The sequence below is a fragment of the Eurytemora carolleeae genome, unplaced genomic scaffold, assembly GCF_000591075.1.
Source record: "Eurytemora carolleeae unplaced genomic scaffold, Eaff_2.0 scaffold584, whole genome shotgun sequence".
In the NCBI taxonomy this organism is placed as follows: domain Eukaryota; kingdom Metazoa; phylum Arthropoda; class Copepoda; order Calanoida; family Temoridae; genus Eurytemora; species Eurytemora carolleeae.
The window spans coordinates 253,976-273,848 of NW_019396595.1; the positions used below are offsets into that span (position 1 = coordinate 253,976).

General features: G+C 32.0%; 1 protein-coding gene across 6 annotated transcripts; it reads left to right on the forward strand.

Annotated features, from left to right (window-relative positions):
- The first annotated feature begins 3,766 nt into the window (after positions 1–3,766).
- On the forward strand, positions 3,767–19,873 carry LOC111706068 (tropomyosin). 6 transcript variants are annotated; one of them, XM_023478828.1, is made up of 13 exons: positions 3,767–4,345; positions 6,233–6,319; positions 6,930–6,968; positions 7,194–7,198; positions 8,420–8,498; positions 9,736–9,813; positions 11,009–11,094; positions 11,919–12,044; positions 12,860–12,931; positions 15,504–15,555; positions 16,822–16,883; positions 18,572–18,650; positions 19,695–19,873. In XM_023478828.1, the coding sequence occupies exons 2-13, from the start codon at positions 6,233–6,235 to the stop codon at positions 19,788–19,790; spliced, it is 861 nt and encodes a 286-aa protein (XP_023334596.1). In that variant the 5' UTR covers positions 3,767–4,345; the 3' UTR covers positions 19,791–19,873. The 6 variants fall into 6 exon arrangements, with proteins under 6 accessions (XP_023334596.1, XP_023334593.1, XP_023334591.1 ...); XM_023478825.1 differs by lacking the exon at positions 7,194–7,198 and adding an exon at positions 5,040–5,111 and having other exon boundaries at positions 3,769–4,345; positions 6,930–6,973; XM_023478823.1 differs by lacking the exon at positions 7,194–7,198 and having other exon boundaries at positions 3,771–4,345; positions 6,930–6,973.

The following is a 19,873-nucleotide window of genomic DNA, read 5'->3' on the forward strand; positions in this document are numbered from 1 at the left end:
AAATGTGTTTACATAATATAAAAACATAAATATTTTTATTTTGCTAAAATTGCTCTAAATTTCGTCTTTTTGATTCACTGCACGTCAATCACAATAATTACTGTTCTATTGTGTAAAAAGGAAAAGACTGCTGCTATGACTATTAGAGGACTGTTGAATAACAAGTGTTATTTTGAACCACATGTTTATTATTATTAACATGAATGATAGTACACAATGCTATGCTTAACACAAAAATGTTTGATATCTTAGTATATGTATATACATAGCTTAATGCAAAGAATTATGTCACAAGAGGTGTACGCATTTTTAGTACTGCAGTGTACTGTCTCTGGGCGCTAAAGTAGACACAAGGCGGATGTCACACAAATCAATCTTTTCATTATTCTAGTCATAGGAAACTATTTAATGTGAATTATCAATATTATCAAAATTAAATGCTTTTATCCTCCTCGGATACTAGAAGAACACTGATGCATCTATTCTTGTTTACAAACACCGCCCAGAGAGAACTGGTTTCAATACGTAAGCAGAGAATACGCAACAGCAATTAACTGTCCTTGCCTTATTACCTTGGCTTAATTTGGGAAGAATGAATATGACATTAGCTCTTTTATTTATGTTGAGAGAATCTGTCATACTATATATGTTTGGTGTTACTCACATGAATGATACACAATGCTAAGCATAAAAGGAAAATATTGGGGGGGGGGGGACGTGTAGGTTTATAAATTTGCTATTTGTTTAACACCAATGTTTTACTATCTATATAATAATATAGTTGACAGGGTGAATCTGACTTAATTACTCTTTAATTTGAGGGTTACTTAAAATTACGTATTAAAATCCTGTAAAGCTCACCTAAACAGTTGTTTTAACGCTACGCTCTTGGGTATAAGACGTGTTTAGCCATATCTTATACACGCAACAGATAAAGGTAAAATTAGTAGCGATCGGAATTCAATTCGATGTCAGTCTATGCCCCCTTTCATTTTTTGCAAACCATTTTATTTAAGGGACTATAAATGAAATTTGAGATGATCTTCAAATCATAAAGTAGCATATGCGATTTTCAACAGTACTCTTAAACCTTTGTTAGTTTCATGAAGAATAATGTAATTTTAATGTTTAAATATATGATTGTTAGATTACATAAATAATTATTTCTATAAAAGTATATTTCTGCGTCATTAAAATATCGCTTGAACAAAGGAAATAATGTTTCATCTGTTGAAACATTTATTTAATTATTCTTCTATTGCTATTGTGAACTCACTCTTAAACAACAATGTATATACGAACGAACGAACGAGATTTTTCGTGAACGTTCAAAAGTTCTTAAAGAATTCTTCCTTCTTGTTTAATATGCACAAAATATGAGACAGCAAAGACGACCTGGAATTCTTCTAGTATGAGGGTTTCAAGGTCAAATTAGGTATTCTGTCATAAATATAGTATGTTATGGTGTTTTTAGGCAAAAGAAATATTTACAGAAGCAGGGAATCTCAAACATAGCACTCCTGTATGCCGAGTCCATTAGCACCTGATCCAATCAGGGTTCAGTCATGTGTTTGTTGTCTATTCTGAACCAATATAAATAGTATGGCGGTAACATTTATCTTTCCATCTATCTCATTATCCAATTAGAGATATGAATCTTTCAATCGGCGCTATCGGTAAACGGAAATATTTACTTCTTATGAAACTATAGTGATAGAAAAACAAACATTGCTAATTTCGTAGAGTCGTCCCTGAAGTCTCATCCTTTGTGGGTAACCCTGTATGGTGTCAACCCTTATAGAAATCCAACGTATAGAAACAGCTGCGTATAGCAACAAGGGGTATTTTCCGGGAGAACATTTTTTTATATTTTTGAGAATTAAACGTTTTTGTAAAACATTGCAGCTTATCATTTTCATAATTTCTAATTTTTTTAACATACCCTAGACATTAAAGGAGCAAAATATTTTAAAATATGTACATTTGTACTGCTCTCTATTGTATTTAAGGTCCCCCAGATTTTATTATGTTCTGACAACATAAATTAATGATTATATGGTTATACATAAATTTGCATGTTACTATTTAAAAAAATATTTTATAAAAATGCTATCTCAAAAGTATTAAAAATTTCTCCAGTAATGCGAATATGATTTCATAAAATTCCGTTTTACCATTTAAATGAACGGATTTTATGAAAATTATATCTACTTTACACTGATTATTTAATTTCTTAAAAATATAAAAAATGTCCTCCCGGAAAATACGCCATGTTGCTATACGTAGCGGTTTCTATACGTTGGATTTCTATAAGGTTTGACGCCACCCTGTATGTTTATTGTACGATACATTTTACTCAGCGTCAATGTCATCCAATGAAATTATAAAAGGATTAGTTTGTGTTTTCAGTTTCTTAAAATAAATAATTCTCTAGCAGTATAGCTTATCCTTAATCTGATATTTGCATCTAAACTCAGAATATATTCTCACAAATTCAGGAAATTCTGTTCGACCAAGTTTTTAGAAAAGGCAATTTAAGTATTGGCTTACTGGATAAGCGGAAACATAGTTTGTATTTTTTTAGTGCAAAAATGTAACATTACATTGAAAATAATCATTGAGTAATAATCGTGTATTATATACCGTTTTATAATCTTCTATACAAAATTTACATTGGCTGCGGGTGAAAACATTTTTGGAATTGTTCGAAATTAAAGGAAGTTAAGTATTTTAAAACTTATTTAAGTTTTTCTAAATATACTTAATAAATTAAAAGTTTGAACTAAATTCGTAATATCTCAGTCTATTTCATCGATCAGAGCTCTGAGTCCAAATTTAATGAATTTGAGCCACATCTCGAATCCGCAAAAAACACGGTTCAATTAAGCGCCGGCTTAAATCTTGAAACATTGAATAAAATTTTAAGTGGAACCAATCATATTTGAGCCTCATCTAAAGTTCAAGCCGTGGCTCTAATTCTAAAAATTCGGCCTCTGGGCACTCTTTTATTGCGGATATCGAGATCAATGCTTAATCTCAATCTTTTGTTAATCTGCAGATTAATGTCTTTTCGATATCCCACATTAAAGTACCCAGTCGATCATGGGTTTAAAGGATCAGTGAAGATACGGAAAGGTATTATAGTTTTTATAGATCGTCAAATTATAAGTGCCCGCAGTGGATATTGATGGATCTAGATCAAGGGATCGGGATTATGAGTGTTCAACACATACATATTACATACAGGTTTAATGTAAGCTTGGATAACTTCTACTCTGATCGGGATTATGATGATTCAACACATACATATTACATACAGGTTTAATGTAAACTTGGATAACTTCTACTCTGAACGCATTTGAGGCCGTGGGAACCAATCATTGACATAAAATTTTAGTTTTACAATTAAACTTTATCCCGAGCAGAAATTACGAAAAGGGAACCTTCTGATTTCGCTAATCAATAATTTTTAAACTTAAAAATTAATTTTTTGTGTTGCAATTTTCTTAGAAAATTTTTAAAGTTAAATGTATAAACTATAAAAGATAAGATGATTTTAAAGTTTTCAAGCCCTTATTAAATTTACTATGTATTCTTTTTATAATATTCCGCAGACCACAATATCATATAACAACATTCTCTCTACTGTATACATGAAAAGAGTGTCACAATAAACAAAGGGTAAAAAAGAGCCTACAGTGATAACCAGAAAGCTCTGAAATAGGAAGACGACTTTTTATCAATACTGAATTGATGCGTTACAAAGCAAATGGTTTTATTAGAAGTTATTAAATCACTAATTAAGTGAAATCTATAAGAAAAAGTCCTGACTACTGACATCCGTTGATTAGTCAAAAGTTTAAAGGCATTAAAGGGTTGTTGTAAATTAAATACGGCACTGTATAAATGGAGGGTCACTTGGAATTAGGTCTACAGTCACTTTAATATATTTAGCTTTCAAACGATTATTTAAATATTTTACCTTTTCTATCTATAAGCAGTATACACACACACCACGAATTTTATGGAAATTTTGGATTTTATGGAAGAGAGAAAATTGCCGAACTTTTACTTCTATAAACTGAAGAGACGTTTTGCCCAAATATTAAATTTGTTCAGTTCTGAAAAGTCATTTAGAATTATTTAAGATTTCCTTTAAACTGAATATTTTACTAATCACACAGGATCACACGCTCCTAATCTAAACGATTACATTAAACCGCTTACTCAGCGTAGTGATGTTAGTTACCCCCCCCCCCACCACCCCATTCCCCCTTCTAGTCAGATTAACAGTTGTACATTAACTACTCACCCGTCCCCATCATAGCAATCATCAAACTAAAATGTAAGTATATTCACACTGAACTAAACTATGCTTCATTTGTTAAATAAAATTAATATGAGAAAAGCTCCACGCTGAACTTAATGTAAATTTCCTTTCCACGCTAAACTAAATGTAAGTGGTTTCACATTAAACTAAATGGTTTCACGTTAAAATGAATATGTTTATTTATAGTTATTATTAGTATTATTTAGTTTTTTTAAATAATATTTCGCTTGCGCTGGATTTTCGAACATTCCTGGCAAATAAAAAAATGTCGTCTTCATTATCAAAAATCCTTGAAACAGGAATAATTGTTTTTTCAAAAGTAAATCTCAGATCATGAAAAATAAAAAATATTATGAAATATCAACTAAATACGAATGCGTCGAAAAATTATCGATTACTATTGTTTGTAATATCTGAACAATTTGTTTGGAATTAAATTGATTATTTTACGATCCCAGTTGAATGTTGCAACTTTCTGAATTTGTATGGACACTACGTTCTCCGGTTTGAATCGTTTTTAGCAATTTTCTCCTTATAGACGTAACAGATAGAAGTAAAATTTGTAGCAATCAAAAGCGATTATTTTTCGCCGTAAGCCAAAACCCTATTCATTGTTCGCGAACACTCCCTTTAACTTGGGCAGCTTAAAGTTTAAATTCGTATTTCAACGGTATTTCCAAGGAATTAAACTTAATCTCATCAATTTCAGAACTAACACCGTGGATATAGCTAGCAGTACTAAGCAGAACAATTTTGATTTTGGGGCTATTTACATCTAAAGGCAGCAACCAGAACTAACCAGAACTAACAAGCACCAACCAGAACTAACCAGAACTAACCAGCAGCAACCAGAACTAACCAGAACTAACCAGCACCAACCAGAACTAACCACAAATTACCAGAAATAAACGGAACTTACAAGAACTAACCATAATGAACTTATGGACTGAGGAGTTTTCTTTTGGTACTTTATAATTTAAATGCATGTGCTGACAAAAAAAAGTTTTATAAAACAGAAAATGCGAAATTTTTATATTTCCTAGGATAAATTGTGCACGTTAGGTTGCTGGGGGAAAAGGAAGCTGAAGTCTTTCACAAAAAGTTTGGCCCTCTGATGATATATTTACTTAATTAATTAATAAACCTTAATTATAATCCATTTATTTATTCATTAGTTGAGTATAAGAATATCAGACTGATAAATACATCTTTACAAAAAACATTTTGATTTTTGATTAATAGCAAGTTAAATTCCACGCGTTTTTACCGTAAAGCTAATGTTTGCAAAAAGCCATAAATGGATTATGTGTATATCAGCACTTTAGTTCTTTCTGAACAGAATATTTTGACATATTACATGTTTCTAATTTTGTTATGTGTATTTATAGATATGATATTATCAATTAAATAATGATAAGATGCTTTGCTAAGCTAGGTTTTTAAAGGACTGTATTTGTAATTTGAAGTAACCATTCATGCACGATTAATATCAGTACTCTTTAAACCTCATTCTGATAAATAATGTGGAAGATATCGTTAATTTTCTATCTAGAAGGTGGTTATCTCTGTCAGCGGCCTCTATGGTCTCCGTAGCCAAAGCTGAACCCACAATTAAAGAAACTCAATTGTCAAAAGGAAAAAACATAGATATCTCATTCATTTCTGGTCAAAATGCCTCTCACGAGCCGGGTCAACCTTTCCGGTCCCAGTTTGTACCGTATTGCCCAGACATTGGGTAAATAAAGCAGACACTTTATAGGACTAGCCGGTGCAATAAGGTTGACGCGGTCAGACTTTAGGTTAAATTTACTTTTACTAAAGGGTCAGAGATGCGTGACCTAAAAATGAAAGGTATCTTGAAATAACGTGTACAGTCCCTTTAAAAACAAGAAACTTGTTCAGATGGACAGTATCAAGAAGAAGATGGAGAAGTTGGCGAGTGAAACAGCGGAAGCAGAATATAGAATTGCTCATTTCGAGGAGCTCAAGGTTAAAATCCATAAACATTATTTGTTTACAAAAAGCGCACAGAGCTGAAAACTTTAGAATGTGATATCCTTAATCCCGATTTGTTAATTAATCTGGAGATTAAATTCATGAGGAGAACAAGCAATATATAATCTGGAGATTAAGAAAAAGAGTGGATCAAGCATTAATCCCGATATCCACAATTCTAAAGTTTCCAGCTCAGATTTTTGAATTTATTGTTCATCTCAAAAAAACCAGTGAACTTTTTTGAAACTTCTAAAAACCATTCTCATTCCTAACCTTCCGTGGCGTAGGAAATAGTCTTGTCAATAAAAAGAAACTGATCATCTATAGCTACAAACTCAACATTTTCTAATTATTAATCTTTGCAACAGAATCCCAGATATATTTCTTGTTTTCAGTTTAACATTGTAACTTTCTTTTTTTCATTTTTATTGAAATATCAAATTATTTTTTTATTATCTATGCAGCTTAATTTCATAGATAGACGTTAAATACTTAAAACTATGAATTATGTTTACTTCACCAAGTTGCAAAGATAATTAATATGGATAAAAGCATTTGAATTTGGGACAATTTTTCTTTAAATTTTCATAAATGTGTTGTTAAGGCGGCCAATGAGCTAGAAGCTGAAAAATATGAAGAACAAGTCAGGTAGAAACATAAAAAGATTAACTTCCAATATGAAGAACAAGTCAGGTAGAAACATAAAAAGATTAACTTCCAATATGAAGAACAAGTCAGGTAGAAACATAAAAAGATTTACTTCCAATATGAAGAACAAGTCAGGTAGAAACATAAAAAGATTTACTTCCAATATGAAGAACAAGTCAGGTAGAAACATAAAAAGATTAACTTCCAATATGAAGAACAAGTCAGGTAGAAACATAAAAAGATTAACTTCCAATTCAGAAACTTTTGACAGTTTTTTCTTTTGAATTAAGAACATTTTAGAAAGAAAGAAAAGAATAGGATTATTAACTTTACTTTCACCTTTCATATCAATCGACAGGAGTGAACCTTAAAAGCAAACTTTGAAAAAAAAAATTCAAAATATTTTTAAATTTTTCCTACAATCAATCAATTGTTCTTTTAACAAAAGCAAAAAATTATTTATTATGTAGAGTAAATTTGTATAATACTTTTTTAACAAAATGTCAAACTAAAAAGTTCTACCATCTTCCTTTTATTCTGGTATATTCTGTAGAAACCTGCATTGTGACTCCTGGGTCACAATTCAACGACAGTACGATTCAGCTCAGTGATATATCAAAACCATTGAGAGGTTTCAAATTCTTTCTTAGTTTTGCAACTTGAAAGGTCTGACTTTTAGATTTGAAGTACCTGTTTACTTTTCAGAGTGCAGCGCACTGAAAGATACTTTTAAGAGTGCAGCGCACTGAAAGATACTTTTAAGAGTGCAGCGCACTGGAAGATACTTTTAAGAGTGCAGCGTAATGGAAGATACTTTTAAGACTGCAGTGCACTGAAAGATACTTTTAAGAATGCAGCGCACTGGAAGATACTTTTAAGAGTGTAGCGCACTGGAAGATACTTTTAAGAGTGCAGCTCACTGGAAGATACTTTTAAGAGTGCAGCGCACTGGAAGATACTTTTAAGAGTGCAGCGCAATGGAAGATACTTTTAAGAGTGCAGCGCACTGGAAGATACTTTTGATTTTTATTATTTGAAGTTCTGAATTGGACTGTAAAGTGCAGACTCAATTTCGAAGATTTGATTTGTCTGAATCTCTATTAATTTTTTAACAAAAGAAACTTTTACATATTATTTTATATGATTAGAGTTTGCCAAATAAAAAACGATAACTTTTGATAATAAATACTAAATCCACATTAGTTTGATAATCTTAGGTGTAATTTTGATTCAGAGTCGATATCAGACATATTGAATTTTTAAATCAGAATTGGGAAACGGTTTTCATCAATTTATCTTTTCAGAATGATTAGGTAGCATTAACCCATTTCTTGTACTTATCCGTATCCATGGCCAAATACCAAATTAAGCTATTTTTTTTACAATTTTTACATTGTTGTAAAAATATTGCAAAATTGAGCATAATCTCACTCAAACTGTGAATAGAAATATCCAGAAGAAGATGCAGTCTATGGAGGGACAATTTGATGGATGCACTGAAGATCTTTTTAATCAATCAATCAAGGTAACAGGATGCAAACACAGATTGTTTTAAAAAATGACAATAGTTTAGACATGGATTAATAGGTTTTATAAACGTTAGGTACGTCAGGAGGTGCCAGGCGTTGCTCGTGGAATTTCAAAAAATCTTTAATAAAAAGTAAATCAAACTTCTGAATTTGTTTAACCAATGTCCCTCTCGCTGGGTACCCGTTAATATCCTCAAAATACTTAAACCAATTTGGTCCAGCCGTTTGGCCATCTATCAATATAAATATATCGGATTATCCAACATTTCAGAGACTTGAGTCTTGACATGAATAATAATGCAAAATATTTTTTAAGCGGTTGTGAAGCTTTTAAAGCTTTTTTAAAGCAAGTTTAATTTTTTTTAATAGCATAGCGAGCATGCATCAGTGCACAGATTTGAAAAATGCACATCAACTGAGCTAATTTAGTTGAGTTACAATGCTTTTTTTTCTTGGGTATCAACCCCATTCCTGCTGGATGGGGGGGGAATCGACCCCTCCCCCCGTTTTCTTTTTTCACAACTCAAAAAGTATTGGTCTGAGGCTGTTGAAATTATTTGACTTTTCCTGAATACCCAAAGCCCTCCTGTAACAAACTATAATCTGTTTGACACACTTTCAGTTTTCAGATTTCGAAAATTTTTTGGAAATGGACTGCACAAGTTTTGCAAAGAAAGTTTTGTTTATTATGAGCATACAATCCGTCAAAAGAAATTTTCACTTTTCTAGTTTTTCTTAATTACACATCTTGTTATTTAAAATTTTGCTAAATCTTTTGCTGTTTTGAAATGGTATGTTCAAGGGCTTTTCAAAAATGTATATTTTATCATTGTTGAACATTTTTTTAAAAACATTTTTCCTATATAAATGGATTTTGAGAAGTCAAGTTCTGCAAATTTGCAATTTTTAAAGATTATAAAAGTAGAGCATAAAAGCTTTCCGATGATGTATCATTTGTCATATTTGGACGTCAAACTTGGGATTTAGAGGGAAGGGGGTCACATTGACCCCCCCCCCCCCCACCCCAAGCGAATCCTGGTTTTCAAGTACCCCAGCAGGGAAAGGGTTAATAAACAGGAATATTGATCGAAGCTTTTGAAATCTGGAATTTAAAATATAAAAAGCAATTTTCCAATTTTTGTCAGTACTTGGCACAGTTTTGGTTACTTTTGCGTCGGAATTAGCAATCTATTCTGGAAAATGTCGTCAATGAAAAATTATTTGATTATTCAGCTTGAGGAGATGGAGAAGAAGGCTGGAAATGCTGAAGGCGAGGTTTCTGGACTAAGATCTCGTCTTATCCTACTCCAGGTATACCCTGACATAGGGCTGTATCCTACTCCAGGTATACCCGGGCATAGGGCTGTATCCTACTCCAGGTATACCCAGGCATAGGGCTGTATCCATCTCCATGTATACTCCTCCGGGTATACCTAGGTAAAAGGTTGTATCCTACTCCAAGTATATCCAGGTAAAGGGTTGTATCCTACTCCAGGTATACCCATATATAAGACTGAATCTCCAGGTATGCCAGGCAAAGGGGTGTATCCTAGTACAGGTATAGGACTGTATCCAGGTACACCCATACATAGACCTGTATCCTACTCCAGGTATACCTAGACATAGGGCTGTATCCTACTCCAGGTATATCCAGGCATAGAACTGTATCCTACTCCCGGTACACCCAGGCATAGGACCGTATCCTACTCTAGGTATACTCAGGCATAGGGCTGTATCCTACTCCAGGTATACCCAGGAATAGGGCTGTATCCATCTCCATGTTTACTCCTCCAGGTATACCCAGGTAAAGGGTTGTATCCTACTCCAGGTACACCCATATATAAGACTAAATCCTACTCCAGGTATACCCAGGAATTGGACTGTGACCTACTCCAGGTATTCCCTGGTATAGGACTGTATCCTACTCCAGACATACCCAGACATAGGGCTGTATCCTACTAAATGTATACTAATACATAGGGGTGTATCCTACTCCAGGTATACCCAGAATAGGATTGTATCCTACTCCATGCATACCCAGATATACCCAGGCAGAGAACTAAATTATACTTCATGTATAATATAGAGCTGCAGTATCCTACTCCAGGTATACCCAGGCATAGGGCTGAATCCTACTCTAGAAAAAAACTAGTTTTTGAAAGAATTTTCATTAATAAATCTGAGTACTATGACAATATATTTAAATTCAAGTTTATGAATGTTGTCTTAAATGTTTTTTTTTTTTTATCAAGAGAAATAACCTTAATGTTTTCTAACCTAAGGTTTGCATGATCTAAGGATTAACGATTGTTAACGAAGTGTTGTCGTTAACGATCGTCCAAATTAAAACGACCTATTTAAGTTACCTAAACGACTAACTAAACTATTTAGTATTTATAAAATATTTAATTTAAAAGAACTTTTTCCGAAAACAATCTTTTCAAAAACAAACCGTTCGTGTTTTTGGAAAAGTGAGAAAAAAAGTTAAAACGATCTAATTCTATAGGAGAATACGGAGAAGCAAGAGGAAAGGTTGGCTAAAGCTACGCTAGAACTAGCCGGGGCATGCTTTCGAGCAGATACAAGCGTCAGGTTAAAACAATTTATCGGGAGTTCTTGTCAAAGGGGGTTAGGATAGAATTTAAACATTTTCATTACTATCCGTTGTTTTTGTAAAATGAAGTTGAATTTTCTCTCCATATGTGCTAAAATGTAGTACGATTACGTACAGGGTCCGAATTCAATAAAATGGCGAGGTCACTGAACTATCTACCACCTCGGTCCCGGCCCTGGTTCGGGAAATTGCTACTTTAGGACCATGGATCAACTAGTTCACTCTTAGCTGTATGCCGCGTCCATTAGCGCCTGATCCAATCAGGGTTCAGTTTGTTTGTAGTTGTTCCATGTACAGGACCCATATGCTGTTCACTAGCATTTAATCAATCCAGAAAAAGTTCGGTTACATAATTCATGAAGATGTATATTTACATAAATATATCTATATGATTTTGAAACCATTAGGATAGCTTTGATGTTGAAAATAACAGAGAATTTACGGAATTAATTCACAATTAGTCAGACGAATTAACAACCTAATTTTACAAATATGATTTATAAAACGATATTAACAAAATAGCCCTAGTCCTGCCAATTCAAGTTGTGGTCTGCCTTTATTGTGCGTTTATAATTACCAGAGATATATATGTAAAGTCGTCTGATTAACTATCAGTATACTTCCGGGTCTATCTGGGTATACGAATATAGAAAATATGTGTTTTTTACAGAGAGAAAGAAAGAACAAGAAGCACACTGAATTTCTATGTATTTTTATTATAAAAGATTCGATGCTACATTAAAACTGCTAGTTGGTAATTTTATCACGTTTGTAAAGAAATCGAATAATGCATTTATTCCAGGAAGCGTCATGAGCTGGAGAACGGAGTGTCATCAAATGAGGAGTCGATAGATTCCTTAGAACGTCAACTTCATGATGCTCAGTTCATGCATGGAGAATCAGAGAGGAAATATGAAGATATTTACAGGTTAACTACAACATATATACATTACTTTAAATAATGTTTTTTTGGTACAGTGGTAGGCGATCATATCAATATAATGAAGACAACTTTTTTATTTAAGTTTAAATTGTTAACAAGCTTTTTTAGAATTACAAGTTTAGAAGTAATTTAAGAGAACCTTTTTAATTAAAAGCTTCTTTTTCTTTCCATGTTTTTGTTTATCCATGCTGTTTGAAAAACTTGATATAAATCAACATTGAAATCGAAAGTCGTCTTCATTGAATTGAAATAATCGCCTACCACCGTACGAACCTATTTTCATTGAATCCCACAGATCTAAAAACTTGCAGGTGTAAAGGGAGACCCATAACACTCTGAAAAGGAAGACAACATTTCAGCAGTCTTATGTGCTTTTGATGTTATCATAAAGCAAATACTTCACAAGTAGCTTGAAAATTAAAAGTATCAAGTAAAATGGTGTCAGTTGCTGCATTTTGTGTTGATTGGATATCTTCCTAATCCAGAGTTTATGGGCATCGCTGTATGTTAAAACCAGCTCTTTATAAAATAACGTTATTTACTCTCAGAAAAATTAAAATTGGAGATTTTAACTCCTTCGGGATTCAGTAAGAAGCCCTTGGGCTACAAAGTACAAAGAAAAAAGGCAACACATTGAAGGAAACCCTAAAAATTCAAAAACAAAATCTTTTTTATCATACTTGTTTGTTATTCACAGTGAAAACTTGTTCTCGATTAACTGTTTAATCTGTAAAAAAAAAAAACAGCGCGCGTGCCGATCTCTATCTGAAATCAATGAACGCTTCCTGTACTCTGTTTAGGAAGCTTGCAACCCTAGAGGCAGACGCAGCACGGGGAAATGAACGCGCGGATGGAGCAGAGAAAAAGATCAGGTTCATTACTTTTCATTCAAAAGGAAGGAGCTGAGTTTTTGTAACACGATCTGATTTTATTATAACTACGTCAGACCAATGTCGTAACTCGTAAACCTTTGTTATTTGAAACTATGAATTCTGTTAAGTTTTAAATACCAAAGGTTTATACTTTCTACACTCAAATAAAGGTATATGAAAATTTGAGTTTGTGGCAAGAACTCAGTTCCTTTGTTTAAATTTGAATTAACATCATAATAAAAAACACATGACCTTCAGGGCGATTTGCGCCCCTGTTTTACGAACAATTTTAACTTTAAATGTTGATTTTCTAGTCGTAACATTGTTAACCTCAAAAATTATATAATTGACATTTTTTCTTGCTAATATTTTTAATTTCGACCGTTCATAAACCTTCCCATGAGGAATGTGAGATATCACAAAATTTGAGAGCCCAATTTTTTTAACGTTTATTTAATTCAAACAAACAAACTTAAACAGACACTCAAACCACATGTATGTATATTAATTACATATATTATATGTATGATTAAAGGTACAGACCGGCCATGTAAGGTTATTTAAACTGAGTATGCAGTGTAAAATCGACGTTCAAAACTTTTACTTTTCGGTAGATACGTTTTCAGATTTTTTTTATTTTTATTATTGGATAACGACGACAAAAAATGTAAACAAAATTCTATAGTAAACTAATTTGCTGTTTAGGAACAGGTTTAGAAAAAAAAATTAACTCTTACCATCGAAAAAAAAATAATCTTATTCAATTATAAATTTTTTTATTCTCTCTTTAATCACAAATATTTTCTGCAGATTTTCTGGAATTTTTATTAAAAAGATGAAGAAATCTACGAATAAATTAATAGAAAATAAGAAATTCAATATAATGATGAAAAAGGAAATAATTAATTTTAACTTCTTATGAGAAATACGTTCCTAAACATCTATATTAGTTTACCATAGAATTTTTACCATATTTTTCGTCGTCGTTATTTAATAATTAAAAAAAAACTATTCTAAAAACGTACTCACCATAATTCATGATTTTGAACGTCGACTTTGCGCTCAAACTCAGTAATTATACATCGTGAAAACTTTTTATATGTCTCAAATGAATCCGTAAGAATATTTCCACAATTCTGCATACTTAGTTTACCTACCTTAAATAGCCAGTCTGTCCCTTTAATGCTATACTGACTTGAAGACAGTCAAAAAAGAGAAGCTGGTTTTAAAAATGGAATTTTTTCTTTTTAATTAAAATGTTATGTTTTTGAAATTTTATCAAATAATATAACTTTGGTTGCATGGACTGTGAGGGGTCTAAAATCCAATTCTGAAAATATAATATTATAATAGAACATGAAGTACACATTTTAGCGAGATATATACCTCAAACTTAACTTAACTATAAATGATTAAATGATTTATAATAAGTTTAAAATTATCCAAATAATTGCCTTCAAAAAATATTATTTTGATAACATGGTATAATTTAAAAATATTATTTTGATAACATGGGATAATTTAAAAATATTATTTTGATAACATGGGATAATTTAAAAATACTATTTTGATAACATGGGATAATTTAAAAAAATTTCAAAGAAAAAGATCTGAGTTCTTGCAACAAACTCAAAACTTCTTATCATTATTTCTTGGCATCCTGATGGTTAAAACTTTTTTATTCCAAACTCTCATAGATTCAGCCTGAAACGCCTTGGGCTTTGACTTTACCGCTCTAACTCACTAACGCTTTTCTGTAGCCCTTTACATGTTCATAATAGCACTTGTTGTTAAAGCTTTGGTTTCTATGAAGTAATTGGCAAAATTCTCATCGATTTTTGCTTTCTGATCTAACAGAATTCAAAGTTTTAAACAAAAGTCTACCACATAGGTTGACTATTACCATAACGTGGACAATAAATTGCCATGTTAAATTTTATTTTTTATTCTTTTTATCCCCATGAACGACAATTTTCTTTCGTTAACGGAATTCTATGTTAATTCTTTAAAACGGATCATTTTACTTTTCCCAGCCCTATTCTCCATTTTGTTTTAGCTTTGACGAAAACAAAATAATAATAAACAATTTTAATTTGGGAGAATAATAATAATAATAATAATGAAACTCAAGGCCATTTATCAGAAAGCATATTTTGAATATTGATTGTTAAATATATTTAAAAGTTTCCTTGAAATTTTGAATTTTTCAATTCTAGGTCAATATTTATTTGATCAAATATTTCACTGCGGGCTAGAACCGGAGAAATCCTATATCTCTTGGACACTTTAATCTAGTGAGAGAGGTTTCTCAGAGTGATAAATGTGAAAATATGTAAACGAGATAAATTCAGTTATCCAGCTCTCCCCTACTCTTCTGCCCACTCTCTAGCTAGCCAGCCTCCCCGAGCAGAACTTAGAAATTTGACGCGAAATTTAATTTGGCACAAGAAAGCGTATTCGTTGCGGGATTCTGCGCATAAAATTGTGCGTATATGTGCGGAAACATCCTTTGAGGGTAACTTGCACAAATTGTGCAAAAACATTCTTAATTTGACTTTTGTTAACTATTCAGGGATTTGGAGGAAGAGCTGACTGTAGTTGGTAAAAATCTACAACTTCTTGAGGTCAGGAGACAGTGTCATTAAATGGACTGTAGGTTTAATTCAAAGTAACCCTCCATGCAAAGATGGCAATGCCAGCTTCACAACGGTACCCTTGAAACCTTAATTTATTAAATATTGTGAAAGATATTTTCGCTTGTTTACTTATGATATTTTCAAAATGTTTTCTTTCAAGTCATTTTTGTAGAGAAACCGCAGTTGAAAACTATCAGATTTTAAAATTATAAACATTGATATCTGATTCATACTTGATTGATAATCTTTGCCATCTTTGCATGTAAGATCCCTTGAAATTACGCTTATTTTTTCATGGGTTTGCATTTTTTTCAAAGGATTCATAAACATCTGCGAAGTCCACCATTTTCAACCAATTTTTATTTATTACATCAAAATAAAAAAACCAATTTCGACTCTGCACTGGCTGAAAAAAACACTGAACAAAACAAATCCTATTGTTTGTTACCGAACAACAACAAAATGTTTATTAAAAACAGCCTTTTGAGGGATAAAATAAGTGGTGAGAAGTATTTAAACTGAACTTGGTGGAAAAACATTTCTTCAACTTGAACCAGCTCACAACAATTTTAACTAATCTGATACAAGGCTAACCACAAAGGATAAGACTGTAAAGACGACCTGAAACTCTCAAAATATTACGATTTCAAGGTTGAAATAAATGTTCTTCCCTGATTAAAGTATTTTAGAAGTTTATTTGATGTTTACCGTTCCAGAAATGCGGCAGAGCTGTGAATATAAGGAAACAGACAGTATAAATACCATACAATCGTCGTTGAAGTCTCATCCTTTGTGGGTAACCCTCCACTTGCATGGCAAATACTGTTAAGCCTTTTTATACTTGAACAAATTTTACTGCTTAAAAAGGATGAAGAAATTCAAAGGTAACGTGGTACAACGAAGTACATACTGTATGAATTAAAAATATTAATGGTCATATTTTGATCTCTCTTATTCAAAATCCAACAAAAATATTGTAAAAGACTTCCTTACTTTAATTTTCGAATCAAAAGCCCAACAAAAAATTTAAAATAGCAATGACGCAAAACTTGCATCTGGTCGGTAAACACAGGTTCTAAAGATAAGACTCACTGACCTTTAAGCAAGGATCGAATTTAACGAATTTAAACTGCCTACCGCCGGTTCAAATCCTTTAACTTTGAATCGGTGATTGTTGATCAGGCAGTAGGTAGTTCAGTAACGTTTCTCAAATTCATAAAATTCCGTCCCTGACTCCCAATATCTCTCTTTTAGGTTGGGGAGGAACAAACAAGGATTAGAGAAGAGAAACTTCAGATACAAATATTGGAGCTCAGGTAGGCATCCGCCATTTTCTTACAGTCACACGCAGAACACTGTGGAACAGGAAGACGACTGTCAAGTTTGAGCTATTTTTTTATTCAGAGTCGTACACAAGGGGGGGGGGAGTTTTCAGGCCCCAGCTGAACCTTTCCCAATAAAGTAAAAAAAAATGTAAGACAAATTACATTTTTGGTCGGAAAATCCTTAGATCAGAAATCTCTTAGGTCAGAAAACATTCTGGTTTTTTAGAAGAAAAAAAAGAATTTAAGACAATATTCATAAACTTATCTTTAATGAATTAATTGTCATAAGACTCAGGTTCATTGGTGAACAGTTTTTCAAAAAAGATTGTTTTTCGTTTTTTTGAGTTCAAAACGAGGCCTAGGGGTTCGTTTTCAAAAAGATAATTGTTTTTTCTAAAACCGAAACAATCGTTTTAACAAAACCAAAAAGAAACGAAAACTATCGTCTTTAAAACGATTAACAACCCTAAATTCGAGAGTAACTTTACTGTTAAACAACCTTGCCGTAATCTCATACACAGATTTCAATCTACAATGTTACAATAAAGTTATCATGAGTCCTAATCCTCCAAACATAAAACAAACTCAAGAATTTTCTTTTAAATTATTCAGTTTTCTTGAACGATAAATAATGTATTGAAAGGTGTATGAAAATATCTAAATACAAGTGAATGATTAAACAGAAATTTTATCATTTATCAGGATCAAAAATATTTAATTTATCAAGTTGATGTGATGTTTAGTGCTTAATCAATTTTAAGTCGTAGTATTTCCTTGCATATATACACTCAGCTGAGATCTAGATAGCTCAGAAACTTAGTCATCACATTTTTAGACAGCATCGACTTTAAAGTGTCGCAACGCCTTGGCCTTTGGTTTACCTCACCAACCCACTTATAATTTTTTGCAGCCCTAGACATATACATTTTAAATTTTTTCTGGCTTAAGCTATTCAGGAATAATTGACAAAATAGTATTCGATTTTTGCGTATTCAGAGGCCGAAATTAAGAATTTGAGCCGTAGCTTAAATTTTAGCTGCGGCTCAAATATGGTTGGTTCCACTTAAAATCGTATTCAATGTTTCAATATTTAAGCCGGCACTCAATTGAAACTGGTGTTTGAGATGTGGCTCAAATTCGTTACATTTGGACTCAGATCTTGGTTTGTAGTAGATAACTATGTATATAAGATTACTTCAGGCTAAAGGGGTCACATTTTTAAAATTGATACAGGATGTTTTCGGGGAAATTTTATTTAAATATTTATTTTTCAGTTTTTGACATGATAGGTTTTAAAGGAATTAAATCTTTGCAGCCACAAACTCAAATTTTCCCTATATCTTTGCAACCTGATGGTGTAGACCTTACATATTTCAAACTAAAGAAACGACTTGAAAAAAATCTTCGATTTCTGATATTTGATAAAGGACAAAAAGTGGCTTAAAATCTTCAAAACTGACAGAGATATTTTGCTGTTATTTAATAAATGCGAATCACCGTTATTTTTAAGGTGTAACTATGGTAACCCAAATTTTAGAATACCCAAGACTAATAATTTTAATCATTTTTTAACTCTTTGCGTAATAATGCCTTTCAGAACATAGACGATATAGAACACACTGTATACTTATTTTCTAGTTTGAATTTCCTTTCAAATGTACATATTATTATTTATTAAGGAACAAACTGAAAGGAATAGAGTATAGAGGAGAACAGGCAGAGATGAATATACAGAGATTAAATGTTAGAATTGATCAGGTATAATATCGGTTTGACGTAATTTCATCTCAACCTTAGTTTGTAGAGTGTGATGGCAAATTTATTCTGAAAACCTTTATATGATCAAGGATAAAGGTGCAGATATCCTTATTTTTCTAGTTAAAAACAAAATGTTGAGAAACTCTAGAATACATAAATAAAAGTTTAAAGGGAACCGTTGAAATTTGAACATATTACGCTCTCCATAGATTAATAACAATACAGATAGGACACCAAATTTCGTCTTTTCAAGATTTAGGGGTTTTTCGTTCACAATAATCCTGAGGCAGAAGCAGAAAGAAATGCAGAGTTGAATTGCAAGAAAGAGCATTTGCGTAACTCCTTTGGGCTTCTGTCTCAGGGTTATTAACGAAAACCCCTTAAAATTCGACATCTAGTGTTCTATCTTTATTGTTTTTAATCTATGACGCTCACATTTTCTTTAAGGCCGGGTAGTCTGAAAATACATTTAAAACATCGATTGAATTTTAAATTCAATATTTTTTAACAAGCCTAAAAGGAAATTGTGAACTCATGAAGAAGACGAAGAAGTTTTTGTGATGTAAAATTGATTTTCAGATATTTTCAAAAGAACTGTATTTTATCATATTTCTTTTGAAAATGTGATATTGTATACGTTATTATCGATTTTATTTGTATTTGAATTCAAGGTTCGAGATTATATTTGTAGAAAAAAAACTTTTAAACTTTTAGATTTAGACATTTTAAAATTGCAAATCATCAAAAATTTAAATGAACCCATATGAAGTGTACGATTTATTTTCTTAAATTTTTATGATAAATAATCTACATTGTTTAAACTGTTAGGTTTAAAAGAGACCTAATTTAACCTATACCTCCTTTTCTAAAGTAGTAGGTTTGATTCACAACGGGACCTTCAATCCTTTGACTGCTCATGGCTGCCTGAGATATTCTTTTTTCTCTAACTTAAAATTGAATGGCTGGAATTTATTATTGATGAGACAAAGGTTTGTAAAGGGTACTGTTGTGTTGGAATTGCCACTTGAGAAAGAATTGTTGTAGGTTGAAGAGGATTTGCTGCAGGAGAAACTAAAAATTAAGAAGGTTAGCGATGAGCTGGATCAAACCTTTGATGATATGCTAAACTTGGCAGTTTAACCAAATTATTTAATTATACATAAAATTATTGTAATAACAGTAGAATTTAGATTGCCAAATATATATAGTAATTAAAAATGTAA